Source organism: Babylonia areolata, chromosome 23 (assembly GCF_041734735.1).
Source record: "Babylonia areolata isolate BAREFJ2019XMU chromosome 23, ASM4173473v1, whole genome shotgun sequence".
Lineage (NCBI taxonomy): Eukaryota > Metazoa > Mollusca > Gastropoda > Neogastropoda > Buccinidae > Babylonia > Babylonia areolata.
In genome coordinates, this window is record NC_134898.1 from 33346722 (window position 1) to 33359935 (window position 13214).

The 13214-nt window shown below is 37.6% G+C and overlaps 1 protein-coding gene across 6 annotated transcripts in view; it reads right to left on the reverse strand.

Moving 5' to 3' along the window:
- The window catches only part of LOC143297593 (synaptotagmin-1-like), a 91344-nt gene that overhangs the window by 8796 nt on the left and 69334 nt on the right, over nucleotides 1-13214 (reverse strand). For 4 of the 6 annotated variants that reach the window (XM_076610005.1, XM_076610001.1, XM_076610004.1 and 1 more), the window contains exon 8: nucleotides 8744-8877. In XM_076610005.1, coding sequence (XP_076466120.1) covers nucleotides 8744-8877 — 134 coding nt within the window. Of the gene's footprint in view, nucleotides 1-4699; nucleotides 4834-8743; nucleotides 8878-13214 lie in introns of all 6 variants that reach the window. The other 2 variants (XM_076610006.1, XM_076610002.1) reach the window with 1 other exon arrangement.

Consider the following 13214-nt stretch of genomic DNA (forward strand, 5'->3'; position numbering starts at 1 on the left):
TAATAGTGGTGGTGGTGGTGGTAGTGGTGAGGGGGGGGTGATGGTGATGGTGGAGTGGGTAGGTGGGGAGGGGGCGGTTGTGAAAGTGGAGGCAGTTCCCCTCTAAGAATAATAGAGCATAGTCTTGAAATCTGCGAAGAAATTAGTATTAGAAAAACAGGGGGAAAAAATAAGTATCGTTGCCGTCATCGTTGTCCATTTCATCGCCATCACCATGATCATGATCATGACCGTTATCATCGTCAACATCATGGTCATCAACATGGAAACAGCAATGATGAAACTACGAAATGATATTTATGTCACCGGCACATCCATTTTAACGTCTCTATGGACGAATTGACGTAAAACTTTGATCAGAGATGCAACACTGAGTGCATTGGGAAATAGACACACATATTTTCATCCTTATGTTGTGAGTCGAGTCTTAGGCATCATCAGTATGACCAGAAAATGACAAACAAACAAAAATGTCAGGATTATCTTTACATCTGGTTAAAAAAAAAAAAGCGCACCTTGATCAGATATGAACTTGGAAGTACAACGCTAGATTTTTTTTTTCTTTTTAACTAACATATAATTTAGAATCAGACGTGGCCGTATGTGGAGGGTTCTTTTTTCCAGTTTATTTTTAAGAAATCACCTTAGTTGCTTCTGAAAATAAGATGATGACTGAATGTACAGTATCATATTAAGGAGAAAAAAAAAGAAGAAAAAACAAACAAAAAAACCCACACTTTCTTTAGCACAGCAAAAAGTGGGAAATGTTTCACAAAATATTCCAGATTGTCCCAAGATGTTGTGCAAGTGACAATGTTTTCATCCAACAAATAAGATTAAGAAAGGTTTAAAAGGTTCCATAGCCTTCAAATGCTATCGGGGCAGTGAATCCAAATCCACTATGTCTAAGGCTGCAATGCTGTCTTTCCAGCACTGTAACTTAACCTTCACCAACCGGTCAGGTACCCCCCATTCACACCTGAGTGTAGTGAGGATAATCTGAATCAAGCGCTTTTCCTGAAGATACCACACCATGCCGAGACCAGGTGCCAGTTGCATTGCTTCGTTCTAACTTTTCGACAGTTACACATGACTAAATGCCTACGTTGACCGAACTACGCCATTGGTCAGTTCCATACTACACACAGTCAGTATAGGGGGTTACGACCATACTAGGCTCTTCCGTCCGAGCAATGGAACTGGTCAAAGGACTTGAACCCTGATCACTGGTGGACACTGGTTCAGAAATCAAAAGTCTAACCGATTTTGCCACGGTGCCTCACCTGAACACAGACCTGCTGACAAAGGATGTATGGCAGTCAGTCGTGTCTGACTATAACCACCAGAACAGCAGAGGAGGCAACTGCTGCCCCGACTATCTGGGCTAGGATTGGATAATAGTGGAGAGTGTCTTGCCAAAGTTACACCCCCACTCTCTCGGCCAAGAGGGTTTGGGGACAGTCGGCGTTGGGATGGTTCCCAAAGGCCAGCTAGCCCTCAAGTATGCAGCACAAAGAGCCAGTGCAATCTTGCCTCCTAGTTTGAGAGTCATAGTCCTTCACAAAAGATTAAGCTGTAAATGACTTCCCATTGCAGTGGAAAAAACCATTGATCATACAGCTCTCGCTTTGCTGTCAGCCCAGCTATAAGCTTTTGACTGGTGTCAAGATTGAAAGATTAAGCGCTCAGCAGAAATATAGGAATATAGGATTCAAAGAACGAATGAATGAATAATAGGTGATAAACACAAATGAATAAAGTATAACGACAAGCAGTAGTGTACGGGGTTGTAAAAGAGGGCTATCAGTGAATCGTATGATTGATATAAGAAAATAACTCAAATATAAGAACAAGATTTAGGCTCAATCTTATCGAATATGGATAGTGGGAGTTTTGCAAGATAAATGACGTAGCAATAATAAAATGTGACTAACAGAAGCATTCCAGATTTGATGAAATACACAAGTTATCGTGTAGAGAAGTAAGAAATAATTCAAGAACAAGCCAATGAAATATGGATGATTGAGACCTTCCAGGACTAAAATAAAGTAAGGAAAAAAAATTATACAAGGATCATCAATAAAAGTGTGAAAGTGACTGACAGCGACTCCAGGTCATTAACAAAGTAAAACAAAACAAAACAATCCTTGGACACCGCAAATCAAGTAATCAGGCGTACGAAATGAATCTGGATATGCAAAATGTTCTCGCAGAAAAAAGTCCAGATCCACATGTTTCCGTTTCCTTTGAGAAGGGACTAACCAAGTCCACCCAGACCCATGTATTTTCGTTTCCTTTGAAAAAGAGCTAATCAAGTCCACCAAGACCCACATGTTTTCGTTACCTTTGAGAAGGAAGGGGTTTATCAAGTCCACTCAGACCCATATGTTTCCGTTTCGTTTGAAAAAGAGCTAATCAAGTCCACCAAGACGGGCGCAATAGCCGAATGGTTAAAGCGTTGGACTTTCAATCTGAGGGTCCCGGGTTCATATCACGGTGACGGCGCCCGGTGGGTAAAGGGTGGAGATTTTTACGATCCCCCAGGTCAACATATGTGCAGACCCGCCGGTGCCTGAACAACCTTCGTGTGTATACGCAAGCAGAAGATCAAATACGCACGTTGAAGATCCTGTAATCCATGTCAGCGTTCGGTGGGTTATGGAAACAAGAACATACCCAGCATGTACACCACCGAAAGCGGAGTATGGCTGCCTACATGGCGGGTTAAAAACGGTCATACACGTAAAAGCCCACTCGCGTATATACGAGTGAACGTGGAAGATGCAGCCCACGAACGCAGAAGATGAAGTTCGCCAAGAACCATATGTTTTCGTTACCTTTGTGAAGGAAGGGGCTAATCAAGTCCACCCAGCCTTTCAGCTGTGACCTTACTGGGTACACCTCCACGGAGACTGGGATGGGACAACATGTCTTCAGTCCTTAAAATGGCGCTTAATATGAAACAAACATCCTAGGCACAGAAGGCACTGTGCGTATCAAGGTCAGCAAACGATAGATGTTTCGCGATAATTTAAAGTTTTTCAGGTTTGGAACTAGCTCCTGGGACCGAGAGAGCGTGCGCACAGACATACAGACACACACACGCAAACTCTCTCTCTCACACACACACACACACACACACACACACACACACACACACACACACACACACACACACACGCACACACACATTCGCACGTGTGCACGCAAGTACAGTGAGCATGTGATGTTAGCATCGTTGTCATCGTCATGGTCGTCGTCATGATTGCTGTTTTCGCTGCTGTTGCTGCTAGTATCATCGTCATCATTGTCATCCCAAGGACAACAATAATATAATCATCATCATCGTCATCATCATCATCGTCATCATCATCATCGTCATCATCATCATTTTCATATTATCAAAATGGTGTTTCTAACCATGTAATCAAGTAAACAATAACAGTCATTCCATTACAACTCTGAATCGTAATAATTGTGTCATTCAATGTCAGTAACCACTTAATTCAAGAATAACAGAATTCATTGATGCAGTTACTTAAGCCGACGTGAATTATTAACGAACGAGAAATTTAGTTTTAATTTTACACCTTGAAATTTACCACAGTGTAAATTAAGAAAAAAATATTAGTAAAGAAAAATTACATTCAACTCCAGTGCATGTGAATATATATATATATATATATATATATATATATATATATATATATATATATATATATATATATATATATATATATATATATGTGTGTGTGTGTGTGTGTGTGTGTGTGTGTTATTGATGTTGTTGTTTACTTGTTCTTAAAAAAAACAACGTTTGTACCGATTTGCATGTTTGTTTGTACACTTGTGCACAACAATTCTGTGTTTCCCTCTAAGCTTTTCACATCGAGTTCCTATTGTATAACAATCGATTATGAGAATATTCAAAAATTATGAAATACGGTGTCAAATAAATAGATATAGCTGACAAACTTCAACAAACGCTTAATAAGTGTATCGTTTATACATTTTTTCTTTCAAATAATTGATCTCAAAGACTACGAATACATGCAAAAGTAAAAGATGAACAGTAGCGAAGACACATCATCGGATACGTTACAGAAATTGAAGAAGAAAGAGCACAAGAATTATAAAAGACATGCAAAATCACTCACCTTCCAAGACTTAATCAAATGGATAGAAACATTCACACAATCTCGAATTGTTTTGAGAGAAAAACATTTGGTTACCTCTCATTATGTCTGCTCAAAAGTATTAGTGTTGAAAAGCCTACTGTATCCTGCAGACTATGTAAATCAAACGTTAACTGGCAAATCAAGTGTAAGCGTGCAAAGTACGGTTTAAGATGAACGCGTGCAATGCTAAAAATCACTTAAATTGTAAGATATGATTATGGGAAAAAGAAGTCAGTTCCTTTCATAAGTTAATAAATTTAATAACATCTCTCTCTCTCTCTCTCTCTCTCTCTCTCTCTCTCTCCCCACACACACACACACACATACACACACACACACACACACGCACGCACACACACACACACACACACACACATACACGCACGCACGCAAGCACGCACGCACACACACACACACACACACACACACACACACACACACACACACACACACACACACACACACACACACACACACACATCAAGTAGCAGTATAATAGACAACCAAACACGGTAATATACCTGTATCTGTTCGAAGGGAACTTCGAAGGTAAACGATTCATTATAGTAAGGGTTCAGCGTGCACTTCTTGATAGTCGTCTTCTTCTTCTTAACGCGCTTCCCATTTAGCATCAAAGAGATCTTTACATAGGGATCTAGCAGAAACAAACAAGTCAAACAAACCCATAGGCAAACAGAAGATTTTCTCCCAGAAAAAAAACAACAAAAAACAAAAACAAAAAAAACGGACCAAGACGACAACAGATCAAGGAAAAGGAAATCAGACAAAAAAAGAAGAAGTAAAAAAAAAAACCAACACACAAACACAAGCACAGTTAGGAAGAGACAGACAGTGAAGGCAAACAACAGCTTAGCAGGGGGTACAGCTTAGACAAGACAGTCCCACCCGGCCATAACAGGACCTGCAAAAAGCTCAGAAGCATGTCTGCAAAAATGAAATTGGTCCAAGCGTCACAAGTCCTTTCAATCAAAGATGCAATTCGGATTCGTACAGAGAGAGAGAGAGAGAGAGAGAGAGAGAGAGAGAGAGAGAGAGAGAGAGAGAGAGAGAGAGAGAGAAAGGTGAGAAGTATGATCTTTTCTCCCCCAGCACTACAAAGCCCTTGTTAGAAAATATGCAATGAAAGGAGTGAAACGATATCGCTTAAAATGTGCAATGAAGCTTCATTGCAATATTGGTAATGCGCAATGATTACTAAGGAGTGGTACATCATAGCTTCTAAGAGATCAGTAAATTGGTGGGGATTGCTAAGAATCTGAAGCTTCATTGCAATATTTGTACTATTCAATGAAAGCAGTCTATATCGTTTCACAAGGTATCAGAAACGTAGCTGTGCATTTTTTTAAACTCTTACCGCCCATAATTTCATTGACAAAGCAGTTCTACTCTGATTTTACCCTAGGTCACCTACAACCTATTGAAAAAATAGTTATGTCAGATATAATATCTAAACACCCTTGGCTTTATCGTTTGACTTGCATTATCAGCTGCATTCGGGAAGCGTTGCTGATTAAAGGCAACACTTTCATTCGGGTCAATGGTCTGTAAATCTGGGTCTTTGATTTTTGTACGTTTTGTTGTGTTGTTCTTATTGAACCACATTTTGTTGTGTTGTTCTTTGTGAACGACATTTTGTTGTGTTGTTCTTATTGAACCACATTTTGTTGTGTTGTTCTTTGTGAACGACATTTTGTTGTTTTGTTCTTTGTGAACCACATTTTGTTGTGTTGTTCTTATTGAACCACATTTTGTTGTGTTGTTCTTTGTGAACGACATTTTGTTGTGTTGTTCTTTGTGAACGACATTTTGTTGTTCTGTTCTTACTGAACTACATTTTGTTGTGTTGTTCTTATTGAACCACATTTTGTTGTGTTGTTCTTATTGAACCACATTTTGTTGTGTTGTTCTTTGTGAACGACATTTTGTTGTGTTGTTCTTTGTGAACGACATTTTGTTGTGTTGTTCTTATTGAACCACATTTTGTTGTGTTGTTCTTATTGAACCACATTTTGTTGTGTTGTTCTTTGTGAACGACATTTTGTTGTGTTGTTCTTATTGAACCACATTTTGTTGTGTTGTTCTTTGTGAACGACATTTTGTTGTTCTGTTCTTATTGAACCACATTTTGTTGTGTTGTTCTTATTGAACCACATTTTGTTGTGTTGTTCTTATTGAACCACATTTTGTTGTGTTGTTCTTACTGAACTACATTTTGTTGTGTTGTTCTTTGTGAACGACATTTTGTTGTGTTGTTCTTTGTGAACGACATTTTGTTGTGTTGTTCTTTGTGAACGACATTTTGTTGTGTTGTTCTTACTGAACTACATTTTGTTGTGTTGTTCTTTGTGAACTACATTTTGTTGTGTTGTTCTTTGTGAACTACATTTTGTTGTTCTGTTCTTACTGAACTACATTTTGTTGTGTTGTTCTTTGTGAACGACATTTTGTTGTGTTGTTCTTACTGAAACAGACTCTGCAAGATACGAGTGCATTTCATCTCTTGAATTTGTTTCTCTCAGAAAACACAATCCTTTTTTTTTGTAACAAGGTTTATTGTGGGAGAATATGAAAGTTTACGTCAGATCTTACTTCCCAGAAGTCTACTGCTGTGTGAGAGATGGTAAAACAGGTTCATACATACGAAGGCTAACTGGGTCGAACTAACCAGTCTCTGTACCTCTCCAAAGACTATCTGGATCGTTGACTTTTCAAACTCTGACATTTTTCTTTTCTTGGATACAATTTTGGGGAAAAAAAACATGACAGGACAACAAAAGTTTACTTTTTTCCATTTCACTGTCTTGGATAGATCTTGGTGTCAGCAGCAATAACAGACAAACAACACTCTGAACAGAATGCAAATAATTCTGCTCAGTGATAGATATTCATGGTTAAACACATAAAAACAGTTGAATGTGAAGATCAGTTTCCGTTCCTAATCTGTGGAGAAAATTTTCCATTCTTAATAAACTAAAATATAGAAGGAAGGAGTAACAGTAAAAGTATTTCAAAACATGTCATGCAAGCAAAGTGAAAAAAGCCAGCTCACTCTGGCATAAGTGTAAAAAACTAAAAGTTTTATTGATAAATGTTGAACTGAAATCATAAGAATCAATCATGTTGTCAGGACAACTAATCAAAAACGAAAGAGAGAGCAAGAGAGAAAAAAGAAATATGGAAGTAATGTCTCTGGATAATTTCTTCTTTTTTTCTTTTCATTTCAATAAAAACGTTGCCTGACATATGCCTTTTTATTATTTCATTTTCCCATCAAATGTCTACATCGTTACCTTGAAATATATACATTCTTGTTTATCACATAAAATAATAGAAGGCCTTTATCAGTTAAGAAACGACAAGTCATGTTGTAACATTGATTTTAAACGTGGGATAAAGGCTTGATATTTGTACCTGTGTTTAAATAGTACCTCAGCAATTTCTAGGAAGCTATTGCACCGAGCCTTTAGACTGGTCACTATTTTGGAGGCTCTCTTCCCTTGATCACTTTTGATTGGTCACTATTTTGGAGGCTCCATTCCTTTGATCACTTTTGATTGGTCACTATTTTGGAGGCTCCATTCCTTTGATCACTTTTGATTGGTCACTATTTTGGAGGCTCCATTCCTTTGATCACTTTCGATTTGTCACTATTTTGGAGGCTCCCTTCTTTTGATCACTTTTGATTGGTCACTATTTTGGAACTATTTTGGAGGTTCCCTTCCTTTGATCACTTTTGATTGGTCACTATTTTGGAGGCTCCCTTCCTTTGATCAGTTTTGATTGGCCACTATTTTGGAGGCTCCCTTCCTTTGATCAATTTTGATTGGCCACTATTTTGGAGGCTCCATTCCTTTGACCATTTTTGATTCGTCACTATCATTATCACTACTCTCGATACCACATCAACAACTTGTGCAGGTATTTTCACAAATTCAGTTAACCGTTTAAGAGCCTGTCCAATACACTATATTGATTTTGTTTAGCTCGTTCACATAATTTGATGGCATGGTTTTGATGTAAACGAGTATCTTTAGTACAGAATTTCCCCAAACAACTGTAAAATTGATCATCATAACATTATTCTCTCTCTCATTTGTCACCTCTTTCTCTCTTTTTTTTTCCACTCTCCCCCTATTCTTTCTATTTCCCCCCACCTCTCTATCATTTTTTCCCCTCCACACCGTCTATGGTACTATCTATGCTAATGAGACTAAAATGAAATGAAAAGTTAAGGCAAAAAACTAAAATCGCCTCCTCCTCAAAAGAGAGAGAGAGAAATAAGACAGAGAAAAGCAATCGAAAAAGGTCAAGAAAAAACACAACAGCCTCAAGATATATTTTTGTATACACACATCATACAAAAAAAAGAGATACATGAACAAAAAACAAAACCAAAAAATGATAACAGAAATCAAATCCAAACACCCACACCCACACACATAGACAAAATTTAAAAAGACAAGAGCCAAAACTGTGACTGCAGGCAGACAAAAGAGCGAAAAAAGAGGCAGCGCTGGGTGATGCTGTGGCTGGTAGATGGCTACCTGAATCTGCTCAAAGGGGACTTCAAAGGTGAAGGACTCATTGAAGTAAGGGTTGAGGGTACATTTCTTTATGGTGGTTTTCTTTTTCTTCAGGCGCTTGTTGCCTTGGTACAAGCCGATTTTCACGTAGGGATCTGGTGTGAGAGATACAGACATGGGAGGGCAAGGATTAGAGAGAGACGGCCCCAGCTGCTGAGGTCTGCTACTGCTGCTGCTGCTGTGGAGAAGCCGTTGGAATTCTGTGGCAGAAACTGATGCAAGATAACAGACTCAGCGGCAGCGTGATGACAGTTTCTGCAAACTGTTCCATTGTGCGTCTTCCCTCGTGTCCTGTTCGAGGACAACAAACAGGTATGGGTCCTCTGCTGAAATTGAAAGATACAACACAACTACAGCAAGGGTTGATCAGTGAGTGAATTTGATGTCCAGTCCATATGCTGATTTGGTCGTTGATTTCTGGACCTGGTTGTCTTTCCATTGGGGTACCTGCTTGGAAAACGTGGAGTGTTCCATCCCTAAATCTTCACGTGTTAAGTTTTGTTCTCAGTCATTGACAAACTCAGAGAAAGATAATAATCATTATGACATTCTGTTATACACATGTGATCCCTTTTCCGCTGCTTGGGTCCATTTTGACAAAGCCATCGTCATCAAACAAAATACACTTTCAAAAAATGTAGATGCCCTTTACGTCACAAGACAAGCAATGAAGACTATTTTCAAACTCTTCTGGTAATACATTCATTGAAATACTAATCAAATCATGTCGATGTGACTGGTACAGTCATCCTGAAATGCGTGAGACATAACCACCAGAAAAAGGATATTATGACATGAAGTATGCAAATAACATAAAGCATTACAATAGCATTATCACTAGCTATTTCAAAGCGGTCAAGTCTGATTTTATGATGCTTTCCCCCCCAGTGTGAAATCAAACTTTTTAAATGAATTTTTTTTTCAGTCAATCTTGTGTACATATTTCAATCGTGTTATTATGTAACATGTTTGCAGATTCTTTGTTGTTTCAAAGTGCAAGAAATATTTTCAATTTCTGTCAAAACAGTCTTCTCTGTACTGAATTCGCGCTGCTCTCCACGGGAAGAATCCTGGTCCACACATGGGAATCGAACCCGTGCACTGTGAACACTCCATTCATAGACGGGCGCATCCATATTGGGTCACCGATCAATACTTTAGAGAGGGGTAAGACTGTCTTCTGAATCTTCTTCTTTTTACAGTTATTGTTATTGTTATTAACATCATCATCATCATCATCATTATTATTATATTATTATATTATTATTATTATCATTAGTATTATTATCTTTTATCATAATCATAATCACCATTGTCATTATTATTATTATTATTATTATTATCATTATTATCTTATATCATCATGTTCATCATCATCGCCGTCGTCATTATTATTTTTATTATTATCTTTTATCATCATCATGATCATCATTATTATTATTATTATTATATCATGATCATGATCATCATTATCATCATCAATACCTATGGCAGGCTAATACAAAGTCATGTCACAGCTTGTATGCAACTCCTTACAGATGACCTGGCTGGTATCTTCCAGCTACGTCTCTGGTTTTTCTGCCTCCAGAATGAAGACTACCAATGGTAGAAATGTATGCAAAGCACGTCTCATTCTTCAGCCCACGTCTTATTGCCATTAGAAGGAACATACCACGCACGTCTTCCCTTTCCCTGATGGGTGTGTGTGTGTGTGTGTGTGTGTGTGTGTGTGTGTGTGTGTGTGTGTGTGTGTGTGTGTGTGTGTGTGTGTGTGTGTGTGTGTGAGTGTGTGTGTGCTTGTTAGTGTGTGTGTGTGTGTGTGTGTGTGTGTGTGCGCGCGCGCGCGTGTGTGTGATGGAGGCCCGGGGTGGGGGGGGGGGGGGGAGTTATCTGCCAAATATGTCCCGTCTGTTCTGTTTACAGAACGAAGGACTCTACAAAGCTCGTCTTCTGTCCTGCTTGTAAACGTCACTCGAAGGATTTATATTTCATTCTATTAATTCAGGAAGGATAATATTCAAATTTATTCATGCAATGGCTGTCTATCATCTAATTAATGGACATTTTCTTTTGTTCGTCTTACTGTGTAGAATGCGTGATGGTATGGTAGGGTTTTAATCGACCTGACATGCGTATTGTGTGGTATCATTTGCAGAAGTGCATTTATTCATATCGCAAAGCATATCAGCCATAAGGACTTTGCAAATGATATCACATTTTCCCTAGTTTCTCTTTCCAAATACCTCTGGACGGAATCTGTAAAGTAAATCTCCTCAGTTTAGTTGCAGATACAGATGTACGAGTTTAGTAAAATGTAAAGAATACCAACCACCTTAGAAACAGGTATAGATGACACAGTTCATTCACGCGTACGTAATGTTTCGGTGCAATATGAAATATACATTGAATGCAGCAATGCTGCAATTTAGGATGTTTTGATTTAACAGCGCATACGCAACAACTTGATATTGTGACATTTATGAAAAGCTTCAGTTCTCATAAATGAGATTATTTTATAACATTTATAATATGCGTGCATACTGCGGCATTTGTGAAATGTTTCAGTTTCATCACAGTTACGGAATGTGCCAGTTCAGACACAATATGATTATAAAATGCTTCAGTTAAGGTTCGATTTCAGTTCAGTATTATACATAACATAACTCAGTATCATGATTTTTAGATTATGCCTCAATACAGAACAAAACTTATGGAATGTCTAAGTTTGCAAATGTATCAATATAGAAAGCAGTAAGCAATTAGAAAGCCTTTCACCATGTGGCAACATGCAAAATGCCTTCAGTCAGTAACACGAATGAGCTGCATGGCTTCATTGTAACATTTCACGGGTTTATTGTAACATTTCATGGGTTCACTGTAACACCTCATGGGTTTATTGTAACACTTCTTGAACACCCAAACCCATTTATGTGTATGGAATACCTCAACATAGTAGCATACTGTATGCAATGCTTCATCGTAGTGAAAGGTATATGCATGGGATACCTCAGTATAGTTACATATTATATGATAGGTTTCATTGTAGTTAAATGTAAGGAATACCTCAGTATGGTCATGTATTACATGCAACGTCTCATTGTAGTGAAATGTATGGAATACCTCCATATGTTAACACATTGTATGCTATGCTTCATTGTACGTAAATGTGTGGAATAGTTCAAATTAGTTACATATTGTATGCAACGTCTCATTGTAGTGAAATGTATGGAATACCTCCATATGTTAACACATTGTATGCTATGCTTCATTGTACGTAAATGTGTGGAATAGTTCAAATTAGTTACATATTGTATGCAATGTCTCTTTGTAGTGAAATGTATGGAATACCTCAATATGGTAACATGTTGTATGTTATGCTTCATTGTACTTAAATGTATGGAATAGTTCATATTAGTTACATATTGTATGCAATGTCTCATTGTAGTGAAATGTATGGAATACCTCAATATGGTAACATGTTGTATGTTATGCTTCATTGTACTTAAATGTGTCGAATAGTTCAAATTAGTTACATATTGTATGCAATGTCTCTTCGTTGTGAAATGTATGGAATACCTCAATATGGTAACATGTTGTATGTTATGCTTCATTGTACTTAAATGTATGGAATAGTTCATATTAGTTACATATTGTATGCAATGTCTCATTGTAGTGAAATGTATGGAATACCTCAATAATTATGGTAACACATTGTATGCCACGCTTCAATGTAGTTAAATGCATGGAATACTTAAGATTAGTTACATACTGAATGCAGTACCTCAATGTAGTGAAATGTACGGAATAACTCAATATGGTTGCATAGGTTTAAGGAAACGTGTGGAATGTTTAATGTCAAGAATGGTATGCCTCAATGTAACCATGTGTCTGAAACGTCTCATTTCACTGATTGGAAAAAAATACCTCAGATCAGTCATATGGAAGATACACCTGAACTCACACGGAAGACATGCCAGAATTTTCTTAGTACTGATGAAACACTTCACTTCACTGATATGCAAGAAACACACGGATTTTTATAACATGAACAAAATACTTTGTTTCCATGAAAACAGACGAACTGCTTGATTTCGATAACGTAGATGTCATGCCTGAATACAGTCACATGGACGTAATGGCCTGATTTTGTACAAGAATAAACTTAACACAAGAACAAAAAAAATTGCGAAATCAGCTTCACAGAATAGAATGCATCGATTCAATCACATGAATCAAATGTACCAGATGATGTATAATATTCAAATTTCTTTTTTTTTTAAAGTCATGTGTAAAAAAGGTATATCGCGCCACAGAAAATTTGCATCATCATCATCATTATTATCATTGATATTATTCTCATTCTTTTCATAGAAAAATTGTTTATTATCATCATCATCATTGCTATCATTATGACTATTGTCATTTGCGCAAT